The sequence below is a fragment of the Sinocyclocheilus grahami genome, unplaced genomic scaffold, assembly GCF_001515645.1.
Source record: "Sinocyclocheilus grahami isolate Dianchi unplaced genomic scaffold, SAMN03320097.WGS_v1.1 scaffold1820.1, whole genome shotgun sequence".
Classification (NCBI taxonomy): Eukaryota; Metazoa; Chordata; class Actinopteri; order Cypriniformes; family Cyprinidae; genus Sinocyclocheilus; species Sinocyclocheilus grahami.
The window spans coordinates 68,868-94,687 of NW_015506999.1; the positions used below are offsets into that span (position 1 = coordinate 68,868).

Genomic DNA, 25,820 nt, shown 5'->3' on the forward strand with positions numbered 1-25,820 from the left:
AGTAAATGCTGCTCCATCTGAAAGCATGTGAAAATACCACATTTAATAACATATTTTTACTCCAAACTCACTTCATAACGTCAGTCGAGTGTTTGAAATAAATCCTTCTGTGAGATGATGTGGCTTCTTACACAGAATAAGGCACACAACATATTTCATAGTATTCTAAGCAGTGATAAAGGCATTGCATTATAAATATACTTTATTTTAATGAAAAGTATAATAATAATAACTCAGATAAACCATATATTGTCATAATCGTGTGTTTATTAGTCACGTTGAATCAATAAAAGCAGTTATATCTTCTGTTTATCCAGCTACCGCTAATAAGCATTTCCTGGCTTTCTTCTGCGAGGCGTATTTGGAGTTTCAGCGCGAGAGCGCCCTCTGGCCTTTGGATGGAGATTTACTGCTGATCACAGAACTGTGCTTCACTGAAAGATACGCATGACAATCGCAGCTTCTGTCGAATCGCAATTTCGATTCCATTTCGATTTATCGTGCAGCCCTACTACAGAGGATCCATTGGTGAGCAAGTGCTGTAACGCTAAATTTCTCTAAATCTGCTCTTGAATGGCTTGAGGGTGAGTGAATTTCCAGCAAGTTTTCATTTTTGGGTAAACTGCTCTTTTAAGACAGATTCCACAAATGCGGTTTGGGATGATGGTGTTAAAGGCCGAGCTGAAGTCCACGAACAGGATCCTCACATAAGTCCCTGGTCTGTCTAGATGTTGCAGAACATAATGCAGTCCCATGTTTACTGCATCGTCCACAGACCTGTTTGCTCTGTAGGCAAACTGAAGAGGATCCAGCAAGGGTCCAGTGATGTCCTTCAGGTGGGCCAGCACCAGTCTTTCAAAAGACTTCATGACCACAGACGTTAGAGCCACAGGTCTGTAGTCATTAAGTCCAGTAATTTTGGGTTTCTTTGGGACGGGGATGATGGTGGAGCGTTTGAAGCATGAAGGGACTTCGCACAGCTCCAGTGATCTGTTGAAGATCTGTGTGAAGATGGGGGCCAGCTGGTCAGCACAGGATTTCAGACAGGCTGGTGTAACACAGTCTGGGCCTGGTGCTTTTCTCCTTTTCTGCTTCCGGAAGACCTGGCTCACCTCTTCTTCGCTGATCTGAATTGCAGGTGTGGGGGAGAGGGGGGTTGCTGGGGGTGTGAATGGTTGTGTGGAGAGGGGTTCAGGGCGGGGGGGGGGTGGGTTTTCAAACCTGCAGTAGAACTCGTTCAGATCGTCTGCCAGGTGTTGATTCTCCGCAGTGCTGGGGGATGGTGTCTTGTAATTGGTGATTTCTTTTAGACTTTTCCACACTGATGCCGAGTCACTGGAAGAGAATTTAATCCTTATTTTTTCTGAATAATTCCTCTTTGCCACTCTGATCTCCTTTTCCAGTGTGTATTTAGCCTGTTTATACAAGACATTATCCCCCTTCCTGTGAGCATCTTCTTTGGCCTGACGGAGCTGTCTGAGTTTTGCAGTGAACCATGGTTTGTCATTGTTGTAAGTTAAGTGAGTCCTGGTAGGAATGCACATGTCTTCACAGAAACTGATATAAGATGTTACAGTCTCTGTGAGCTTGTCCAGATCGGTGGCAGCAGCTTCAAAGACGCTCCAATCAGTGAGGTCAAAACAAGCTTGTAAGTCCTGCTCTGCTTCATTAGTCCATCTTTTTACAGTCCTTAATACAGGTTTAGCTGATTTCAGTTTCTGCCTGTAGGTCGGTATAAGATGAACCAAGCAGTGATCAGAGAGCCCCAAAGCTGCTCGTGGGACAGAGTGATATGCATTCTTTATTGTGGTGTAACAGTGATCCAATATATTACTGTCTCTGGTGGGACATGTGATGTGCTGTCTGTATTTTGGCAGTTCACGGGAGAGATTGGCTTTATTAAAGTCCCCGAGAATGATTAAAACAGAGTCCGGGTGTTGTTGTTCTGTGTCTGTGATCTGATCAGCGAGTTTCTGTAAAGCGGGGCTCACGTGTGCTTGCGGAGGAATGTAAATACTCACGAGAATGAACGAGTGAAACTCCCACGGCGAATAGAACGGCTTGCAGTTAATGAAGAGCACTTCTAGATCTGAACAGCACATCTTCTTTAACACAGTTACATCTGTACACCACCTCTCATTGATGTAAAAACATGTCCCACCGCCGTGTGATTTCCCCGTTGATTCTGCGTCGCGGTCCACTCTGAACAGCTGAAAGCCCGGCAGACTCAACGCGCTGTCCGAAATGGCGTCTTTCAGCCAGGTTTCCGTGAAACACAGAGCAGCAGAGTTTGAAAAATCCTTATTTGTCCGGGAGAGCAGAAGAAGTTCGTCCATTTTGTTGGGTAAAGAGCGGAGGTTCGCCAGATGGATGCTAGGCAACAGCGTTCTGAATCCGCGCTGTCTGAGCTTCACGAGCGCGCCAGCTCGCTTCCCCCGTCTGCGCGTCCTGAAGCGCTTGATCAGCGCAGCAGCTCCCCCGACAACAATGTCCAGCAAAACATCCGAAAACCAGTGAAATATCGGGTGGTGTGTACTTCCGAATGTCCAGCAATTCGTCTCTGGTGAAACTGATTTCAGGGATATATCAGTTGTTGACAAACTAACAAAAACATAAAAACGAGGCACAAAAACGAGATGAGGCATATTTATTTAGCTACTTTTTATATGTATATTTAGGTTTTAATCAAGAGGCAATTTCTATTTATGTACTATTATTTTACCTTTCCTCCATGTTCATTTTTCTTTATTTTAGTTACAGATAACTAGGATTAGGTTAGGGTTTCGGTCTGTTTAAGGGTGATTGCTCCTTTCTTTGTGCTCATTGTGTGGTCTAAAACACCAGACAGTGTTTGTGAACCCCTCTTCTCCTCTTGCTCCCCTTGTTGCCTTTTTCCTCATCATCCAACTTTTACTGAGCTTCATTTGAGATCCTCGATTATTTCATTTGCATGAATGTCTTTCTACCGTTGGATGTGGTAAGACTGCAAACCATAAGAGCAGAGATGTCTTCACTCCTGTGCCAGCTTTCATAGAGGACTATGATAATAACTGTGATTTTAAATGCTGCTTGTGAATGTTCTACATATCCTTATCAGTAACTGGGTGCATGATTCACTTTTATCAGCTCCATATGCACTTTTAATTAACTGGCATGGTCTACTATTTACTCCTCTCTAAGAGTTTGGTATACGATAACAGAAAAGAGATTAGTAATGGATCATTCCAGTGAAGTATTGCTAAGTGAGTTGCTGCATGTCTGTCCAAGAACGTTCTGTAGGTTGTTACAGTAAAACAGCAATGTTTTTATTGTTCCCTTTTAATATGCATGGCGGTTTCAAACATGTTCTTACTGCATTCTTCTGTGTTCAGTATGCTTGTACAAACCCGATTCCAAAAAAGTTGGGACACTGTACAAATTGTGAATAAAAACAGAATGCAATGATGTGGAAGTTTCAAATTTCAATATTTTATTCAGAATACAACATAGATGACATATCAAATGTTTAAACTGAGAAAATGTATAATTTTAAGGGAAAAATAAGTTGATTTTAAATTTCATGGCATCAACACATCTCAAAAAAGTTGAAACAAGGCCATGTTTACCACTGTGTGGCATCCCCTCTTCTTTTTATAACAGTCTGCAAACGTCTGGGGACTGAGGAGACAAGTTGCTCAAGTTTAGGAATAGGAATGTTGTCCCATTCTTGTCTAATACAGGCTTCTAGTTGCTCAACTGTCTTAGGTCTTCTTTGTCGCATCTTCCTCTTTATGATGCGCCAAATGTTTTCTATGGGTGAAAGATCTGGACTGCAGGCTGGCCATTTCAGTACCCGGATCCTTCTTCTACGCAGCTATGATGTTGTAATTGATGCAGTATGTGGTCTGGCATTGTCATGTTGGAAAATGCAAGGTCTTCCCTGAAAGAGACGACGTCTGGATGGGAGCATATGTTGTTCTAGAACTTGGATATACCTTTCAGCATTGATGGTTCCTTTCCAGATGTGTAAGCTGCCCATGCCACATGCACTCATGCAACCCCATACCATCAGAGATGCAGGCTTCTGAACTGAGCGCTGATAACAACTTGGGTTGTCCTTGTCCTCTTTAGTCCGGATGACATGGCGTCCCAGTTTTCCAAAAAGAACTTCAAATTTTGATTCGTCTGACCACAGAACAGTTTTCCACTTTGCCACAGTCCATTTTAAATGAGCCTTGGCCCAGAGAAAATGCCTGTGCTTCTGGATCATGTTTAGATATGGCTTCTTTTTTGACATATAGAGTTTTAGCCGGCAACGGCGAATGGCACGGTGGATTGTGTTCACCGACAATGTTTTCTGGAAGTATTCCTGAGCCCATGTTGTGATTTCCATTACAGTAGCATTCCTGTATGTGATGCAGTGCCGTCTACGGGCCCGAAGATCACGGGCATCCAGTATGGTTTTCCGGCCTTGACCCTTACGCACAGAGATTGTTCCAGATTCTCTGAATCTTTGGATGATATTATGCACTGTAGATGATGATAACTTTAAACTCTGCAATTTTTCTCTGAGAAACTCCTTTCTGATATTGCTCCACTATTTTTCGCCGCAGCATTGGGGGAATTGGTGATCCTCTGCCCATCTTGACTTCTGAGAGACACTGCCACTCTGAGAGGCTCTTTTTATACCCAATCATGTTGCCAATTGACCTAATAAGTTGCAAATTGGTCCTCCAGCTGTTCCTTATATGTACATTTAACTTTTCCGGCCTCTTATTGCTACCTGTCCCAACTTTTTTGGAATGTGTAGCTCTCATGAAATCCAAAATGAACCAATATTTGGCATGACATTTCAAAATGTCTCACTTTCAACATTTGATTTGTTATCTATATTCTATTGTGAATAAAATATAAGTTTATGAGATTTGTAAATTATTCCATTCCTTTTTTACTCACAATTTGTACAGTGTCCCAACTTTTTTGGAATTGGGTTTGTATATTATCCCACTGATGTTAGCTAGATCATTTTACTGTATAGGAACATGCATTTGTATCAAGTGTGATTAGCATTTTTATCAGTATTTTATGTTGATATGTAGTTTTAAGATGCTGTCTCACTTTAAGAAGTAATCGCACTGTATATAATATTGTCATATAGGATATATATATGAGGATATAGATTAGGCTAAGCGTGCTGCGGTCTCTTTTGGGCTTTAGATGTCCATTGGTTTCAGTGTGTAGCAGAAGCTTGCCCTCTCCTGTGTTTCAGATGGTTATGGAGGACGGGACCAGCGGTCTCCAGACTACTATGAGTCAGAGCCAGAGGACTTGTCCCGAATTTTTGTGGCCATGTTTGACTATGACCCCCTGTCAATGTCTCCTAACCCTGATGCTGCTGTAGAGGAGCTTCCCTTCAAGGAGGGCCAGATCATAAAGGTTTGATTTGAACTGAGTGATGTCAAGCAATTCTCAGCAGTCGTTTAATTTCATAGCTTGTTTTTCATTTCTTTCCACTTTTTAAGACTTTGTTTCTACTCTATTTAAGGATGCATCGATTCAGATAATTGATCATTATATTTATGTACTAATATACCAGTTTAATTGCCAATAGTTAAAAGTAGTGATTATTAAATTATATAATATAATATAATATAATATTAAATTATTAATATAAATGTGTCAATACCGTATATATTCAATATTGTTTATTACTATAACTATATTATACTTTTTATGAATTCTATATAATAAATAAATGAAAATAAATATTTATTTATATGATGATAATAAGAATTATTAATTCATTTTTTACATTGTGCTTTCATAATTGTATATTATAAATTCTATTCTGGTTTCTATTCTATTCTATTTAGGGATGCACCGATACAAAAAAAGTTGATACCAGTTGTTGATGATATTTAAGTGTTTTTTGTCCAAATTAAAAATACTGATTATTTATACATGTATAATTTATATTATAATTCTAATTTTAAAATTCTAATATTATAATTATAGTATAATTCAAATATTAATTTAGCAATATGTAATGATTATATAATCAATAGTAATTTTTACATTTATTTTTATGCATATAAATATTTATATGGATTTATAATTAATAATATTTTAATGTTAAAAACACATTAATTCATTAATAATTTTATACATGACTAATTGTATACAAATATTTTATTAAATTATATTGTTTGATTCTATGCACCAATACAGAAGTTTTGACTGATAAAATAGTTGATAATTATATTTATATATTTATGTAACAATATAGTTGCCAGTATTGAAAAAAATACTGATTATTAAATTGTTCTTTTTATTGTTACTTTACTGTATATCTATACATATGTATATGGCTTTATAATGATTTATAATTATCTATTTTATATAAAAATGTGTGCATTGCTAGTTATATATTCTAAGTTCTGTTCTGTTCAAGTGCTAGTCTAGTGCAAGTCAGTTCATTGCCATCTTGCCATTTCAGTGTTAATAATATCTTCTGTTTGCAGTGGCCATTTTCATTTATTTAATTACCAGACACTTTCATCCAAAGTGACATACAAATGAAAATAATACAAGCATAAGTGAATAATCCATACCAAATTGAGTAGAGCAGTAGTGCAAGACATTAGAGAGAGTGTAATTAAAAAGGCAATGAAATGAGTTCAATTATGGCCCTGCTGTGTTGTCCAGGTTTTTGGAGAGAAGGACACAGATGGATTCTATAGGGCAGAGATCTGTGGCCGCAGGGGGCTCATCCCCTGTAACATGGTCTCAGAGATCCAGACGGATGATGATGACATGATGGACCAGCTGCTCAAACAGGGGTTTCTTCCTCTCAACACGCCCATTGAGAAAATAGGTATGATATGAACTAACAGGTAGTTTGTGCTGAACCCTGTCCATCTCACCCCTATATGCTTCATTTTCTGACTATTCTCTTTCTTTCTGATTTAAGATTTAACATGGTGCTAGTCTGTAAGTTGTCTACCTTTTCCATACTATTCCTTACAGCATACAGTATAACTCTTAAAGGGATAGTTCACCAAAAAATGAAAATTCTATCATCACTTATGTTGTTCCAAACTCGTATGACTTTTTTCATCTGGGGAAAATAAAAGGAATCATAGCAGAATATCAAAGATGGATTATTCCTTTAAATCCTATGCCTTCCTTGCCTTCATTCTTTCCCCTCTCTCTTTCATTTCTTTCTTGTTTTCCTCTTTTCTTTTCAAGTAAACTGTAATAGGTTCAAAGATGGCCGTTCAGTTAATCGCAGGTCCCGGAAATCCAAGAGAGGTTTGTGCCCACAAAATTTTTCCACCAGTTTTCTCATTCAAATCTTTCTTTTCTTTTCCACTTAAGTGCCTTTTCACAGCTCACCTCCATGTTGCCCTTCAACACTTGAATGTCACACAAGCATAAGTTATTCTTTCTGTTCTCACTGACACCTCATAGAGGGAATAATGCAGATTGAACAGTGGAGTCCACAAGTCTGAAACTGCTCTGAAAATGGTTCTGTTTTATATTTTAGAGCATCTTGAGCTATAAGTAGGAACATCTGACTGAGTTTATACTGAGTTCACGTGATCAGTGTCATGCTTTTACTTTTGATTTCTTTGTTTACATTTTTTTCTCAAACTCTATTTCTTTTCATTTTCAATGTGAATTTTTCAATATGCTGTAGACTCAAACTTTTGGACCCTACAGCTCAGAATAGTGGACATTTGGATTTGATATTGATAACTTGTCTACTAAATGTGCCTTCTGTTTTTTCATGACTGCATTCTAGAAAAAGTTCTGCATGTGCCAGCGAAGAATTTGTATAATTTATTGTCGTTCAAATTTATGATAATAAATATTAAATGCCATTGGTTGTCAATGTTGCTGTATTGGCTTTAGTATAAAGTATTTTAACATTGAAAAGAAAAAACACTTGATAATATGCAATTCTATGTAATTCTATGCAATACATAGACATTCTATGCAATATGTATGTCTTGATGTCATTATTACAACAAGGCCTGCTGTCATTCATAAATCATGCTCTTTTTTGACATATTGTTTCATTTTAACATTTTAATCATCAAAGAGTACTTTGGTTTTCTTTCTCTTCCGTATTTATTGCTTATTTATTTGTTTTGCTCATTTATTCTTAACCTCTTTTTTCCAGAAAGGAACAAAAGGAGTGGAAGGCAGCACCAGGTGTCGACGCGGAGGATGGTGGCCCTGTATGACTATGACCCCAGAGAGAGCTCGCCTAACGTGGATGTGGAGGTACTAATAGACTCCATTTTGCCCTGGCTTTTTCCTGTGCTTACGGTCTCATCCCATAAGCTTTTGATTTTACGCTGGCTTGCCTGGATGTCTGCCTTTGTAATAGCCACCAAATTCATTTTCTGCCTATTTTCCTTGCTTTTGGGGCAACAGTGGGGTTTGTGTTTTAATTGTTACTGTTCATTCAGATGGCACATGACAGCTCTAAATGTTAAGTTCTGGTTAAAAAGAAAATGAAAGTTCTGTCATTATTTACTCACTATTACTGTACGTCATTCTAGTCCTGTGTGACTTTCTTCTGTGAACCTATCCTTTTTAAAGTTGAAGTGTGTAATTTCTGTGCCAAACAGAATTGAAGAATTCCTGTTTTAAAACAGGATTCCCCCAAACTCCCCCTTTCTGCCAGTTATGTGCACAGTGCACAGTTTTAATATTATTTTTACATTATTATAGTATTATTAATATTTTAAATTAGCTTTATTTTATTATTTTTTTATATATTTTCAGATTTATTTTTTATTGTAATTTAGTTTTTAGTAAATGTATATTTTCTGTCATTTTGTTTAGTTTTTTAATATTTGTATTAGGGCTGCACGATTATGACAAACATCATAATTGTCGATTATTCCCTTGACATTGTAATTGCGATTTATTAATTACGATTATCACAATTTACATTGAATGATGTTCATACCATTGTTTGATGCAACTGCATGTCATATTTTTATATGAAAATAAACAAGCTGAAAACACTCTAACTGAAAACCCTTTAGTGCTTTTCTATAGTATTAAGCCTCAAATGTCAAATATACATCGGATTGGTTTCTTCTTTAAATTATAAAAAAGTAAAAATATGAATGGTATTATAATGTTATACTAAAACTAAAACAATGGAAAAACCCTTAAGATAACATGTAGAAAGAAAAAAAACATATCTTAAGCGTGCAGAATAACCTAAGTGGACTTTGAACAATTAATTGCCGTTTTGAACGATTACGTAATTGTGGCATCCATAATTGTAATTGCGATTAGAAATTCGATTAATTGTGCAGCCCTAATTTGTATTTAGCTTTATTTTTGTTTCAAATTTTTAGTAATTTTAGTACTGGTATTTAAGTATTTATTTCAGTTAGTTGCCAAAGCAACATTTCTAATTTTAGTATACATTTTTAAAGTTTACGTTTTTCATCTAATATTTATATATTTATATTTCAGATTTATTTTACTTACTGAAAACTATTTTTAATCATTTTAGTTCTAGAAAGCAGTAACATCACTGGTCCGTCATTGTTTGGAAAACAAATAGTCCCACTCCAACAACTTTACCTATAAAGTTATGCACTTCTGAATGTATCCTTCAGAGGGCATCAGAATAGAATAACCTCAAATTGAAAGATTCATGTTGCCATCCTGACAACCAGGTCTGCTGTCATCCATAAATCATACTGTGCTTTTCAACATATTTACTTGGTTTTAGTGTAATTGTACTTCATGTAAGATTCTAATCATAAAAAGCATCTACAAAAAAACAGCAATGTAAAAAAACTATGCATATAAAAGCACATTGAAATGTGTCCTTAGTAGTAATGCCCATCAAATTCATCCAGTTCATTTCCAATTCTATAAAAAACATAATAATAAATCTCACAGAACAGACAAGGTTACATCAGCTACAGCTAATAATTATATATGATGATTAGCATTTTCAAGTCTTTTACATTCCATTGTCACTTACTGTCACCTTTGCATTGCCGCTGGCACACAGGCCCGCTATGGGGGCAGCTTGCAGAGTGAGGAGGTGAGTGTGGAAGGAAGTAGTGAGTCTACACTCACTGGGCCTGTGCCAAATGACACTCTATTTCCTGCTGAGGGAGCTCACTGCACTGCATCAGCACCTGTACTGTCTGTGGACATCTCACTTACGGGACCCAAAGATCATAATGCACGTGCAATACATTTGCATTTCATACTGAATGTGTTTTAAAGCCTTCATAATTTGCTCGATGAATGATTCTCTAAGGAAATAAGCATAACGAAACGCTTTATATTCTGTGATGCTTAAGTGAACATTGAATTGAATTCCAAGGTGTATGCATGAACTTATTGGATATCACGAATCATCATAATGCATTTATAAAGGCTTTGTGAAATCTGCTCTGCTGTAAGTGAGTGAGTTCCTATGAAAGGAATAGGGAATGGTTATTTGTGACACTGTGTGTGGTTTTTGCTGCTGTTGTTGGACTGGAGGTAAAGGGTTACACAATCACTGTGGTTTGTGAACACTGCTCCCAGTCTGACAGAGAGGACCTGCCTTGCCCAGTGTTGATCTGTGTGTGTGTGTTTCACAAGTCTGGTGGATGTTGTTTTGGACCTGAACTAGAGAATGTTGCTATAAATTATTGCTATTTCATTTTCATTCTAATAGGGTATGTAGCGATTCTTATAGATATATGATGTTACTTAGGTTTGGTTTTAGGAGTATATAGTTAGACCTAAACCTCATGTAGGTTGAAGGTTTTAATTCTGTCAAAGTTATGTTGTCTTCAATATCTAAATAGCGTGTAAGTGTCCAGAAGTGAGAAAAAGTCCCCTATAGACATGATAGATAGATAGAGAGAGAGAGAGAGAGAGAGAGAGAAAGAAGACTGTGTTCACACTGTGATCTGAATCAGATGGAAACAGAACTGCACTTCCTAACAGAATGCCCCAAATACACAGATATGCGGACAGTGTTCTATGATCAAATACAGCAGATCCATCAGACATTTAAAACTCTTTCAAACCAGGAGAAACTGCCGTATCTGTTAGGAGAACAGAACAGAACAGAGCAGAACAGAACACTCACCCTGCCCTGATCTGATGTTTCCAGCACATCTACATTATATTATGCCAAATTACTGAATTATATTACTTAAATGTATATTTTGCTTCTGTAAATATATCTAATCCCTTATTTTATTTTTATTTCTAGTTTATATAATTACATACATTAGTAATTAATTTTGCACTACATGCTTAATACTTTTTGTATATTATTATTATTATTATTATTACTATTATTATTATTCTTTTTCTTTCTGTTAATACATATGTGTACTATTTGAAAGCAGTCCAGCTGCAATTACTTTGGCAATACATGCCAATAAAGCACTCTTAAATTGAAATTGATAGAGAGAGAGAGAGAGAGAGAGAGGGGCTGATTTATGATTGATTGATCCTTTAAAGTTATTAATACATCAGCATTGTGGTTGTAACTGTTGCATATTAAATGAGCTCTGTGGCAGTTATGAAAGATGACTGAAATCTAACATGTTTGACTTTTTCTGCCCTTCAGGCTGAGCTGACATTTTGTGCAGGTGATGTGATCACAGTTTTTGGAGAGATCGATGAGGATGGCTTTTATTATGTGAGTCAATTATTCACACCATCTCTGTTTTTGGTGCAGACACTGTACTATTCTGCGAATGTGTATTGCAAAACACCTAATGCTGTTCATGTTTGAGTCCTGCTAAAAGTCCTGCTTTTAGCCCTGAACACAGGAGAGCCGCCACACTGGGATTTAGCCTTAGATGCATGATGTCCTCTGTTTTCTATTCAGGGGGAGCTCAATGGACACAAGGGTCTGATCCCTTCCAACTTTCTTGAAGAAGTGCCTGATGACGTGGAGGTTTACCTCACCAACACCCCGAGCCATCACCCCCAGGACCCCCCGTCCCGGACAAAGAACAAAAGGGTACATCCTGTTTCACACTAGCCCTCTGTCATCCATTCGCTCTTTTTTAAATCTCCTTCCTGCTCCGCTGTTTTTTTCCCTCTTCTCCGTCTGTGTGTTGTGTTGTGTGACAGCCGGTTGCTTTTTTGATGGATCGTTGAAGGAAAACAGAAAACAAAAGAGAGGCAGCGTACTAAAGACAGAGGCATACCGTAATATACAAGACTGAGGAACCTTTACTTTTATGTCAGATGTTCTGCGGTGGAGAAATGTGAACTGTTAATGAAATTGCATATTCATAAAGCGTTGTTTGGAAAAGAAGTATTCACACAAAGAGACGTGCCAGATTACTAGTTGTTTATTGTTATTATTTATGGAAAAAGAAGCACTAAAAGACTATTATTTTTTACCTAATTCACAAGTGAGGCATTGTAATAGATGCTTTATGAATGTAACTGTGTTTAAAAGTGAAATCAATTTATAATAGAGGAGATCGTTTTGATGTACAGAGAACTGAAACCATGTAGAACTGTAGAACTGCATGCCTTTTCTTTCAGAATGCTTCGACACCACCGTGAAATTTTTAAGGTGCTTTAACGGATTGAGACCAGATAAAAAAAAAACAACTACAACAACCTTTTTGTATATGTTTCCAAAAGAATTGTTTTTGTATATTGCTGATATATATGACTATGAACTTAAAGAGAGACACAAAACAAATGTTGCAAGTAGAGAGAGTTCAAGAATGATTTTATCTGTAGAAGTAGATATTGTACAATTGTCTGTATAAAAAAAGAAGAAAAGATAAAAAAGAAAATATAATTGCTGATGGATGTTCTGCTCAATCATCAGGACCCATCAAGGTTTTTCTGTACTGAAAGTTTTGTGATTCTTTTCTCATATTCATTGTGCAGACAATTGAAATGCATTGCATCATGGCATTGTTTGTTTTTTTTCCTCACTTGCTTGGCAAAACAGAAGAAGAGTGTTCATTTCACTCCGTAACGGCTCAGTATCTGTCACGTAAGTGAGCAACAGAGGATACCACAAATAACGCTGTCCTCGTCTAATGCACACGACGCGGGTCCTTATTACTGTTGCTCCTGGTATGCACAAAACACACACTTATTACACATTCACACCAACCATTTACACAAAAGATTGATCAAAATTGATCAGACTCACAAAATCATTAAGTTGATGTTTTTAAGTTTGAATGGCTCAAATCACCATTTCAGAATTTACATATGAACTAAAAGTGATTAATTGCATTTTTATTTTAATAAATATTTTATTAATATTTAAATGTTTCATTCATATGTACTGATTAATATTTTTATTATTTACTAATATTTCTAATTTATTCATATATAATTATGTAATTTTTAATGTTTGCAATTTCAATAGTAACATTTTATTTAAAATATTTTTAAAGATCTAAATTGATTAAAATATGTTTATTCTTTAAAAAAGACATTTTGCTTCATTAAAATTACAATCGAATTAATAGCAGTTAAATAGTGTTAAACTGACAGTCTTAGTATGCACGCAAATTCCCTACAGATACATGCACCGACCAAGTTACTCATCAAAACACCCCTATAATTCTAATGGCCTGGAATTACCATGTCATATTTTTTGTGCATCAGTTCACAGTACCACAAGTATGGATGCTCCGAGAGCTGTGATTGGTCCACTGCTGTCAGTGCATTAGACAGGCACAGCTGGTATCTTCAGTTGCTTCTCTGGGTGTTGTCCATTATAATATTCGTCTTTCATTGACTCTTACTGTAAGTCATAAGAAGCTTTAAGGCTATTGTTGCACGGTCAGAATTGGACCCCTGACCCCCTTACCCCCACCCCTTCTCTTCTCTAATGTGTGCAGTTTAGTAGCTTCCTAGTGTAAGCCCTGGGACAAACCCTCTCCTCTCCTGTAGCTGTGCACACTATCATACCACACTGAGCACAAATTCACAATAAATGCTTTTGAAATGAATACTGAAACATTGGCAAGGTCAGCCAGATCATAAAGGTGTGTGTGTGTGATTGGGGTGCACGGTTTCCATGAACTCTTAAGAATGATCAAAAATGTCCAGCAAGCATAAGTATCATTACCCTTATCTATCTAAAGAGTAGATTTTAGTTATATACTGTTTCCTAAACTTGACTGAATTGATTGTTAAGTTTATGCATTCTTGCAGCCACTTTTGTAAATTAAGCTTTTTTAAAGCAGGTTTGATTTGGCTCCAACACCCTTGGTGAAGTTACCATGCTGAAAGGTGATAGATTACTTCAAAAGACTGGTAAATTAAATACTTATCTTCTCTTTTCATTACCATTATAGATTATGTTGCTGTTAGCATAAATATTCATTTAAATGTTGTGTTATGCAACTATACAACTGATATTAAGGGCAAATTATGGCACGTAAAAGATATGTTTTTGCTGTTAAAGTAATAGTTCACCCAAAATGGAAATTTGCTGAAAATGTACTCATCCTCTGGCCATCCAAGATGTAGATGGGTTTGTTTTTTCATCGGAACAGATTTGGAGGAATTTATTTCATTGCATCACTTGCTCACCAATGGATCCTCTGCAGTGAATGGGTGCCGTCAGAATGAGAGTCCAAATAGCTGATAAAAACATCACAATAATCCAGTAATCCATACATCCGTTAACGTCTTGTGTGTCATTACGATGTTTTTAACTTTAAACCATTGCTTCTGGCTATTAATATTACTTTCTCCAGTGAAAAAGTTGTCTAGTCTGACTTTGATGTTTTCCTGACGGCACCCATTCACTGCAGAGGATCCACTGGTGAGCAAGTGATGTAATACTTATACTAATACTAATAATTTCTCCAAATATGTTTTGATGAAGAAACAAACTCATCTACATCTTGAATGGCCTGAGGTTGAGTACATTTTCAGCAAATGTTCATCTCTGGTTGAATTATTCCTTTAAGGAGTTCCTAATTAGATGATTGCCACTAAAACTGAGATTACTGTCATGTCAATGTGTATAAACAGTACATTTCTTATGATTTTTTTGTTGCACGTGCAGTCTGAACAGTTTATTAATATTTTAATGAGAGTTTAGCTAGAATCTGAAGTGAAGCACTTTCACCACATATCATTCATAGATTATTGTTTAGAGCGCCGCCCCCTACTGTCTGGGTGTATTATTCATGATGCAAAATGTACTATTGATTGATAATTGACTGTAAGGTGGCCCTGCTGGGACAGAAAGGACTGTGAGAGGAGATGGAGTGTCTATTGTACAGTAATGACATTGAGATGCTTTAAAAGGCAAAGAAACACCTTCTTTTCTTTTTAAACATCCATCCCTGAACTGTCCCTTGCGGGTCTTCCGTTAGGTTCCCGTGGAAAAAGCGGGCCCTCCCAGAAGAAGTGCCACCCCCACAGTGCGCCTACACATCCCGGGGTCCGGCCCAGGGGCCCGGCAGTCCCATCCGGCGCCCCCGAGCTGACTCTAAGAAAACAGGACTGCTCTCCAAGGGAAAGAATCTATTAAAAAGGCTTGGTGCTGTCAAATAGTTTCACATAACTCTCCTCACAGCAGCCGAGATAAGGAGGTTGGAATTGCAGAGAAATTACCTTAGAAGGTGGGAAAAAGAACATTTCTCCCATCTTCTGTTTCTGTAATCACTTGGATTGGCCATGGAAAAGAGAAAGGAAAATGGTGGAAACGAGGGCTTTTATGACCACAGCTTCAGCTTTATGCCATTGAAACTGTTCTGCAAGTTCTGTCTGCCCATGTCTGATTCTTAAAAGCACAGAAACGCTCACTTAATGTGACTTACTAAGATGTCTTGTTATAAATATACAATGCAAGGGATGTTCTTGGATAATAAAATAAAATCTATATTTATTTAATTAGACAAATGTTTAATTGTATTCATTTGAATGGACATTCAATGTATTATTATTGTTAATAATAAAGTTGTTTAATATGTAATCAAATAATAATTATAATAATAATAAATTGAATATCTCTTAAATGTAATAAAATGTCATTATTTTAATGTAACAAATATTCAATACTACTACTACTAATAATAATAATTATTATTATTAAACTATATTTTTTGGCACATTTTTCATCTAGACCTGCTGTTCTCAGAGAATAACTTAATAACCTAGCACAAAGTTTTAAGAGTTAGCACAAATATGAAATGTAGGTTTTGCTGTGACTAGACAGGGCGTATGTTTCTACAAATACCTTGAGGGAAAACAGTGTGTTCTGCCACTTTTGACAGGATTTTTTTTTTTTAAAGCACCGACAGGTCATGGAACTCCTAGTGGAAGTGAGCCTCCTCATATTTGCCTTATTCAGTGCACAATGGTTTGTGTTGTGTCCAGTCAGTTGGGTGAGATTTGTCTGTGTCGTATGCAGTCATGTCGATGCTTTCCTTCTGATGAAAAAGGTGTATTTTGAATCTGTGTGACCAAGTGTTTTTTTTGTTTTTTTGCAATGGGTGTCAAAAGTAGGGAAGGAGGGATTCTAACTTTGTTTAGTCACTTTGGAAGGAACAAATGTCTGTTTAAATGGTCCATACACCCATTCAAGTGTAAATTGTGCAGCTGAATGCAACAATTTGCATAAGAATGTTTTTATTTACGATTTGTTTTCACAAACCGGGCCCTTAATTTCCACAACTTATTCATAGTTTTACATAAATCAGTTTGGTTATTGACTCGCTGATGCCTCTCTCAGCATCCAAATCATTCGAATAACATGATGCACATATTCTGTACTTGATAAGGATGAAGGAAATGAGCAATTGTGAATGTATGGCCAAGGAAAACCTTCCCGGAAACATTTCTAACAGTTCCTCTGTCTCCAATATGTGATCCGTTTCATCCAGTCTGTACTGTATTTCTTCTCCATACATTGTTCATTATATTTGTTTGTCACTTCAACCCTTCATTTTGTCCTGAACGAACATAGCCTAATAAAAGTAGGTTTGCAAGGATGGACCGAGACTGCCAAAAAAAACAGGGATGTATGAGAAACATTCTGTATACCTTGTACAATTTTCAGCCAAAATTCCCAGCGTTTTAATTCATCAGAATAACTTTTATTTATTTATTTATTACGAATCATTTAATCATAAGATCTGTTACAGAGCATTGCTTCTACATGTTTGAGTGGCTGCTGCTCTTTTTGTACTTTTTGTCCATTTGTACATTCTTTTTAAATGTTTATACTTGCTTTTCAGACTGCCTTTTTTGTACATTCAACTTTATAATCTGACAGTGCAAGCTTTCCTCATTGTGTCTTCGAACCGTAATGTTTTAAAGTCTGCTATTGTGTGCTAGCTTTATGAAAAAGAGTTATAAGCCTATATTGACGGTCATCAAATATTGTGTGAGTGTGCATGTGCAGTTTTATATCGAAATAAATTTGATATTTTATACACACTGTTGGGCTATTGTGTGTTATTTTATTAACTCAAGTCAAGTTTCTGCAGTGTTACAGGTGAGTGAATGAGTTATTTTGGTGAGGGTAGATAAAATATAATCATAAACTTCAGAAAGATGGCGCCAAAAGTTCATAGTTGCCCGCCGATGTACTAGTAAAACAAAAAGGGGATAGAAATAGTTTTTTGTTTTTTTCCTCTCTGCTCTTTAATAATACCTACTACATTGTAAAGGCCTCTCTCTTAAGCACACTCAAAAACAGTATAATGAGTGATTCTTACTTGCTCTAGTTTTTGCCCCGTCTTTTGGCAGAATAACAAACCACATTTTCATGCACTTGTTTTTAGCTCTGCAGGTTTGTGTGTGTGGTAATCTAACAAATGACATAATTAGAGATATAATTACAGAATTCCCATGTCCAGATGCTCAAATACTGGAGCAGAAAAAGTGGGTGGGATAGCACTAGGGATCACTTGGGTCTCGAAATGGGTTCAAGCCAATTTTTTATTTTTTTTCTGTGTAGTTGAATTTCAATACATTGTAGCGATTCTCGTTGTCATTATTCATGTAAAAAAAAAAAAGGTGTAAATTCAGATGGTTGGAGAAGCCAAGGGGTACCTGTTACTATTCTCTACGCTGCTCTGGATAAGCCAATCATTGCTTGAGATTACTGTGTAAGGTTATAGAGACTGACGGAACGGAATTCCTTTCAGATGGCAGGTACTATTATTTGTAATGAATAGATTTAAACCACAACTCTAATGTAATAATATGATATCTACACTAAGACAAAAATGCTAATCAATGGGGGATTCGGCTTTCTTAAGCCCCCATATAGCTGCACGAACACCACTTCGTGTCCCATAAGAAACAGTGTAGTTAGTAACATTGACCGCCCAAAGGGCTCAACCCACTGATGGTGAGAGCGCGAGCGCGGCGCAGGTTCTTCATCAGAGCTCACACACGGATTCTGAGACGATGGATTACAAACTCTGAATTAAGTTGTTAATTAATTACAATTGATCTTCATACCTGCTGGCATTTTGAACGTCATATTCTGACGCACTCATAGGTGTTTCTTCTTAAACATATAGGCTACTCTAACAATATCTTCACATTGATATACGCGCAATGATTTTGTTCGTTTACCGTTAACGGCGCAATATAGATTTCACATTTGTAACGTATTGCTAAAAACGCCTTTGAAAACAATGGACTTCAAATACTGTAAAGTTCTACTTCTGACTCTCCTGACCGTTCAGGTAAGACAGTTGTTTTTATGAACAGAAGAAGCGGTGGGTTTTAATGCAAAAGTCACTTGATAAGTTGAATGTTTTATTTCTTTCAGGTTCGTAGTGACATAGTATCACCGTCAAAACATCCAGGTAAAAGATCAGTTACAATTCACAGTTGGGTTATTTGTTTTTACTTCAGAACTAATAGAAATGTGTAAATCATTTAGAGCAAATGTGTTCATAAAAGGCTATACACAAATTAATCTTAAATTAAATTGAGGATGGCTTTTTTTCTCAGTTGTGTTGAATTTAAAAGGTTCATTTATCCATCACATCCTTTTTCTTATTAGTATAATAAACATAAATGACCGTTTGTACGACTGAAACTGAATTTAAACGAAAATTGAAAGTTTTTTTTTTTTTTTTTTAAGTTCCCTTATTTGTAATGAAACTCTGAATACGTTACTGTAATCGCATTTAACATTAAAATATCCGTTCACTGTCTATAAACTGAGACCAACATCCTCATCCACAATAACACTTTCTGCTCCAAAGTTGCTTCAAATCTTATCTAGTTTCATGAAATTACACGTTTGACTAAGGAAAATTGATTCAGCACTGAGATCGTCTTTGGGCTGTTGTGAAATGTTATGACATATGTTATGAAATTCAGAAAATGAGGACATCTTTGCAGGTAATACAGTACATAATAGAAAATGAATAAAGAAACCAGACTAAATATAGATAGATAGATAAAGAGTTTATATACACTAAAATAAAGCTTTTCTGAAAACAATTTAAGTTGCAGAACAAGAAGATACAACTTAGCATTTAGTCTCTTTGGATATGGATGTGTGTGTTGTGCTCAGGCCTGCAGGTGCTGGCCACAGCGTCACACTACTGGCCCCTGGATACAGTGGAAGGGATCCACAGCCTTTCAGACCAGATTGGGAACAAACCAGGTCATGTTAATGGGACTAATATAAGTATGTCACACCTGTTTTGTCATTCTTTCTTTCTTTCTTTCTCCACAGCTGTTTAGCATTCTTCTACGGTCACGTCTTAGTTGCAGAAATCTCTGGGGCTTTGCAGCTGTCTTCAGTTCTTAAAATGAAATGATTTCCTCATTTGATTCGAAACTTACATGATTACCTCGTTTGTGATGAAGACAAAAGACTGTGACATTTAAGGGTGTCAGAAGTACACACAGTTTCTCCCAGTGATTTACTAGTCCACTTGGATTTTTAGATAACTCTGAAATGCCCTCAACAGATCTGCTGAAAATGTGTGTGTAAGACAAACACCCACACGCCATTCCATAGCTGAAGTATATTTTCAGTATAAGTACAGTATGGCAGTTGCTCTGTGGCGGCTAATTCAGAACAAATGGAGGGCTGAGAGGAATTCTCTGGGCGCCTCAGACTTGTGTCGACAGACTCGACACAGTGTGTCCCATGTGCAGATCTAAAAGATATCTTAAAATCTGAATGCTTCCTTAAATGTTACACTGGGACACTAGTCATCTTGTCCACCATGTCTGCCTGAGTTTCTCACAATGTCCCTTTTTTCTGTTTCATGTCTCTGTGCTCATTTGTGCATATGTCTGTTGCTGAATCACCTGTTTTTTTTCTGTCTCACTTTCTTTGTTGTTTCCACATTCTCTCCATCCGTTTGTGATGAAGACAAAAGACTGTGACATTTAAGGGTGTCAGAAGTACACACAGTTTCTCCCAGTGATTTACTAGTCCACTTGGATTTTTAGATAACTCTGAAATGCCCTCAACAGATCTGCTGAAAATGTGTGTGTAAGACAAACACCCACACGCCATTCCATAGCTGAAGTATATTTTCAGTATAAGTACAGTATGGCAGTTGTTCTGTGCTGGCTAATTCAGAACAAATGGAGGGCTGAGAGGAATTCTCTGGGCGCCTCAGACTTGTGTCGACAGACTCGACACAGTGTGTCCCATGTGCAGATCTAAAAGATATCTTAAAATCTGAATGCTTCCTTGAATGTTACACTGGGACACTAGTCATCTTGTCCACCATGTCTGCCTGAGTTTCTCACAATGTCCCTTTTTTCTGTTTCATGTCTCTGTGCTCATTTGTGCATATGTCTGTTGCTGAATCACCTGTTTTTTTTCTGTCTCACTTTCTTTGTTGTTTCCACATTCTCTCCATCACAGCTGTCAGAATCCACAACCACACTGTCCTGACTACACATAAATCTTCCTCTGTGTATACCAATGACTCTGCCTACACTAACATTTCCGCCACTGTAGGTGAGGCTCTTACACATGTTCACTTACTACCTAGTACACAGTTATGGGTCTTGGGGAGTAGTGTTAGGGCATATACGTTCATGTAGGCCTTGTATATCAGCAGGACATCATTAGGAGAAAGTAAACCAAAAAAAACCTCTGATACATGACCATTTACATTAGGGTAATTGAAGCATGCATTGTTTAGTGCTGTTTAATCTGGCATTCTTCACTGAAATCAAACCTTTCGCAAGCTTTACGACTGATTTTATTGGATCCGGTGTGTTTGTGAAACTGCGTTTGAAAACCTTGTCCCATTTTGGAAATCTGCTGTATGTGGTGTGATTTGTTATGTCAGTTCATTTAAAACAAATGTCCCAGCCAAAATTGTACAACGGATTGAATCAAATTGATCGAGCAGCATTGCAAGATTGCTGATATTTAGTAAAACAGTCCTGCAGTGTTCCACTGTTTGAATCCTTCCGCTTGTCTTTGTTTGCTACATGAATTCGAATTTCATTGGCGAAGCAAATTCCAAACAAATCCAAACTTACAGTTTATATATGTGTATATGATTATATAGTTAAAAAAAGTCATATTGTGAAATATTTTTATCATTTAAATAACTGTTTTCGATTTTAATATATTTTAAAATGTGATGTATTCCAGTGATGGCAAAGATGAATTTTCAGCACTCCAGGCATCAGTGTCTCAAGATCCTTCAGAAATTATTCTAATAGGATGATGTTGCGCTCAAAAATATATATATTTGTGTGGAAAACGTGATACTTTTTTTAAACTGAACAATTAAAAAATTAAACAATTACCTATCATTCACTGCTCAAACATTCTTTTCAAACAGTCCACTGTTTCGTAAGGTTACTGGAGTATTCAAGTGAAAACTTCCTGTGCAGTATTTATGATCATTCTGATAGCATATAAAAACAGCATTATTAATATCAGCATGGCTTGCTTACAGTATGGGATTTTGTAATTCAGATGTCTTTTACTGTAGTTAATTTGCCTTTATCAAAATCTCACTCTAAAAAGCCACATTTAAGGTACTTCTGCACAATACTTCACAAAGGCATGCCGATACCCTGGATCTCACTGCATAGATGGATGTTCAGTCCTCTGCACCTCTTTATCTCTCTGCCCCCATTACAACTGTTGTTCACTCACTCCATACTACAGTCTGTCTCCTTTCTGTCTTCTGCCATCCACCGTGTCTTCACTGAGCACTCTTTTCCATGAGCATCTCTTCTCCTAACTCATCCATTCATGAGGTGTGATGGTGCTACGGCTCCCAATGTGTCCACAGATCCTGGCTTTTTAGGTCTAATAAAGGAGGATTTATTGAACAAAGTCACTGCATTCAAAGGAGAACAACTTACCATTGACCAAAAAAACCCAAAACAGACTATCATGATTCATCTGCAGTTCAGTTGTTCAGATTGGGGCTTTTTCATTCCCCAGATCTTCATAATTCAGGAGATCTGCTCTTGTTTTAGAGAATGGAGTAAACTATACTCATATTTTTACTATATGGTGAAAGGTTAGGATTTCCTCATAAAGTCTCTAGTCAGAACATCACATGAACAAATGGCTTTATTGAGCATAAAACAGCTTCCCAGTTAGACTATCAATGAATATTCACCTAAAGTATTCAGTTTTGCATTTGTGTTAGATAAAAAAGGAAAGCATGTTGAATTAGGTTTTTGCATGAGATGATTTTGAACTGTAATGCCTTCTGTAATTCCTTTCAAGTGTTATAATCTTGTCTGTTGCTCTCTCATCATGTAGACATTGTAGAAGGAATGGTGAATAAGGGCATCTATCTGAACGGTGATAATGGGGCCACTTTCCTTCACTTTGGCAACTATAAAGACTCCTGCATAAGTGATCCTACTTTGTGTGGACCTGCCGGTGAGTTTTTATTGTCCTCCTTCACTCTTTTCTGTTGTTATAGAAGTGCATGAACATCTTTATATGGTCATAGATGTATGACAGTTGAGTAATGTGTTGCTCAGGTTATAGATGACGTAATAAAGGCTAATGGTTCAAAATTAAGTTTATATTTCTCAAGAGCAAATATATCAGCTTACATCAAGCGTTTTGTGCATGAAAGCTGATATCATCTGTTATTCATCTGCTCACATCAGCGCACATTCCTTTGCTCTCAAAAATCAGAGAATATGTTGTATTTATATTTATTTTCCAGGGCTTGACCAAAGTAAGACTTGCAATATTGGTTGTGATGAAGCGGCCTGGATCTAATAAAGACGCTTTTGTTTAAAGTTAGCTATCAGTACGTATTGGAAAAAGAGCTTGGTTTTTGGTTGTGGCCAGAGGATTATGAAAATCAGACTTAAAAACTTAAATGTATTAATGCATCACTCTTTGCTATTTATTCATTTATTATTATTATTTGAAAATAAGATGTACAAATTTACATCAAATTATAATATATTAGTCATATATTATAGTATGTTAAATATTATTAAAACATTATTATTATAATAAAGGAAAAAATTATTATTTTGAATGAATAAATGCAATTATTTGAGCATCAAATCACAGCCTAAATACTGTAAAGTACTATATGCTGTATTATGTAGTATTATTTTTCTCAAAGTTTCTTTGTGTAATTGTGTCACAATACTTTGAGCTCAACACAAAGCTTTATTTAATTCTTACTCCTGGACAGGGATAACTTTCTCCTTCTTCTGGAAAAATAATGAGGTAGATTCTCGTTTTGCGATTGCATCCGGAGGTAAAGTCATCTCAAGCGGTTTCTCTGTCTATTCCAACCCTCATGGCGGATACGTGGAGTTCTACACGAGAGGAGACTCTAACACATGGAAAGCACATATGAAACTTCCAGGTAGTTATTATTTGAGTGTGTGTGTTTAGTTCAGGATGTGGAAAGTGCTTGAATGGTTTGGGGAACCATTGTGTTTTGCCTTATCTTTAAAGCCAAAAAATATTTCCCATGATCTTGAAATTTTGCATGCATGGACTCATTTTGAAATACATTCTGGTTTGGAATTACATTTGCAGTCTAACCGTAAATATTTTGAGTATGTAGTTTTGTGCATAATTATATTGATTACATCCAGATGTCCAAACGTACTTGAGTCGAAAAAAACGTTCTCTTTTGGACTTGACAGAGTGATTTAAATTTGTATCTCACTGTGAAAGGAAATGGAAGTTTGAGTGAATAAGTAGCTCAAGTAAAATCATTTAGCTGCCCGAGTAAATAATCATTTCTTTCATCTAAAATTTGGGGAGTTGTGTCATTTCCAGAATACGTCTTCAGTATCTGGAAGTGTTGTGTAGTGTAGTGATTATACACTGCCGTTCAAAAGTTTGGGATCAATAATATTGTATATATATATATTTAAATACATCTGTGAAGCAACAATGCATTAAATTGTTAAAAAAGTGAGAGCAAAGACATTTCTAATGTTAGCAACAATTCTTTTTTGAATAAATGCTGTTCTTTTGAACTTTCTACTCATCAAAGAATCCTGAAACTATGTATCACAGTTTCCACAAAAATATTAAGCACCACAACTGTTTTCAACATAATAATGTCATCATATTAGAATCATAATAATATCATCATATTAGAATCATAATAATGTCATCATATTAGAATGATTTCTGAAGGATCATGTGACACTGAAGAGTAATGGCTGCTGAAAATTCAGCTTTGCAATCACAGGACTACATTTTAAAATATTAAAATAGAAAGCAGTTATTAAATTGTAATACTATTTCACAGTATAACAGTTTTTACTGTTTTTTGATCAAATAAATGCAGCCTCTAGGATAAAGTCAGAAAATGAACAAGATACCCAAGTTTTGTCCCTAAGACTAAAACATGTATTACCAAAGTATAAACCAATTCCACGAAAAGAGAGACATTAACATTACGTACTGAGTGGGATGATGTCCATGTGCTATTTTATCCCTGGACAGATGAAATGAGTCATTGACAGTTCAGCTCAGAGTTTCTGTAAACCATGTTTTATTGGCTTCGTTATAAGCTGATGAAATCCATTCACATGCTGTCTCCAGCGCTTAGTCTCTGTTCAATCTAAACTTACGTTTTATGGACCCAGACACTATGAGTAGATCTGGAAATAATATTACCATTATCTTTATTTCCAAACAGTCAAAGCATGAAATCCGTGTATGCTTGTTTGAAATTTCATTTGCTGGCTTTCTCTCTCCTGTCATCTCTGTCTTTATCTAGGGCCCTACTGGACACACGTGCTCTTCACATGGACCCAGTCGGAGGGGTTAAAGGTCTACATTAATGGGACATTCAGCGTCGGAGACCCCACAGGAAATATTTCTCATAACTATGGCGATCCCTATGCTGACCTGGTCATTGGCACAGTAAACAATGGGAATTACGACCACTATGCCACAGGGGCCTTCGATGAGTTTGTGATTTGGGAGAGGGCCTTGTCCCCTCAGGATATCTGGATGTACTACAAAGCAGCCATTGGTAAGTTATCATGGAGCTCATTGTGACTCAAATCTGCTGTCATTATCATTTCATTTATCTATACGTTTATTTTCTCTGTGGCAGCCTTCTCTTGTCCCAACCATGTGCTTCTCTGCAGTTGCCAGCCATTGCCGTTGTTGTCAGGGCTTCCCAAATTAGCTGCACTTGATCTTTGTTGTCTCTGGCTTGTCCCAACTTGCCTTTTAGCAGATGGCAGCACCCCATGTTTTTCAATATATTGAATATTGCTGGTTAATTCTGTCTGTCTTTATTCATTTGAGGTACAATAGCAATTAAGCCACTGAACAATTAAAAAAATTAAGCAATACTTAAATGTATGATTTTTTGTTATTGCATTGAATATAGAAAACATTAAACTTG

The 25,820-nt window shown here is 36.5% G+C and overlaps 2 protein-coding genes across 2 annotated transcripts in view; both read left to right on the forward strand.

Moving 5' to 3' along the window:
• The window catches only part of LOC107572844 (RIMS-binding protein 2-like), a 66,822-nt gene extending 50,954 nt beyond the window's left edge, over window positions 1–15,868 (forward strand). The window contains 9 exon segments of the mRNA XM_016259274.1: window positions 5,249–5,415; window positions 6,685–6,853; window positions 7,228–7,290; window positions 8,165–8,268; window positions 10,034–10,066; window positions 11,603–11,674; window positions 11,867–12,001; window positions 15,357–15,428; window positions 15,430–15,868. Of these exon segments, the coding sequence (XP_016114760.1) occupies window positions 5,249–5,415; window positions 6,685–6,853; window positions 7,228–7,290; window positions 8,165–8,268; window positions 10,034–10,066; window positions 11,603–11,674; window positions 11,867–12,001; window positions 15,357–15,428; window positions 15,430–15,537 (923 nt within the window). The 3' untranslated portion in view covers window positions 15,538–15,868.
• Window positions 15,869–18,365: 2,497 nt separating this feature from the next.
• LOC107572841 (adhesion G-protein coupled receptor D1-like) overlaps window positions 18,366–25,820 on the forward strand; it is a 46,657-nt gene continuing 39,202 nt past the window's right edge. Inside the window, exons 1-6 of the mRNA XM_016259273.1 lie at window positions 18,366–18,686; window positions 18,773–18,809; window positions 19,529–19,645; window positions 22,724–22,846; window positions 23,628–23,804; window positions 25,182–25,439. Coding sequence (XP_016114759.1) covers window positions 18,636–18,686; window positions 18,773–18,809; window positions 19,529–19,645; window positions 22,724–22,846; window positions 23,628–23,804; window positions 25,182–25,439 — 763 coding nt within the window. The 5' untranslated portion in view covers window positions 18,366–18,635. The remainder of the gene's footprint in view (window positions 18,687–18,772; window positions 18,810–19,528; window positions 19,646–22,723; window positions 22,847–23,627; window positions 23,805–25,181; window positions 25,440–25,820) is intronic.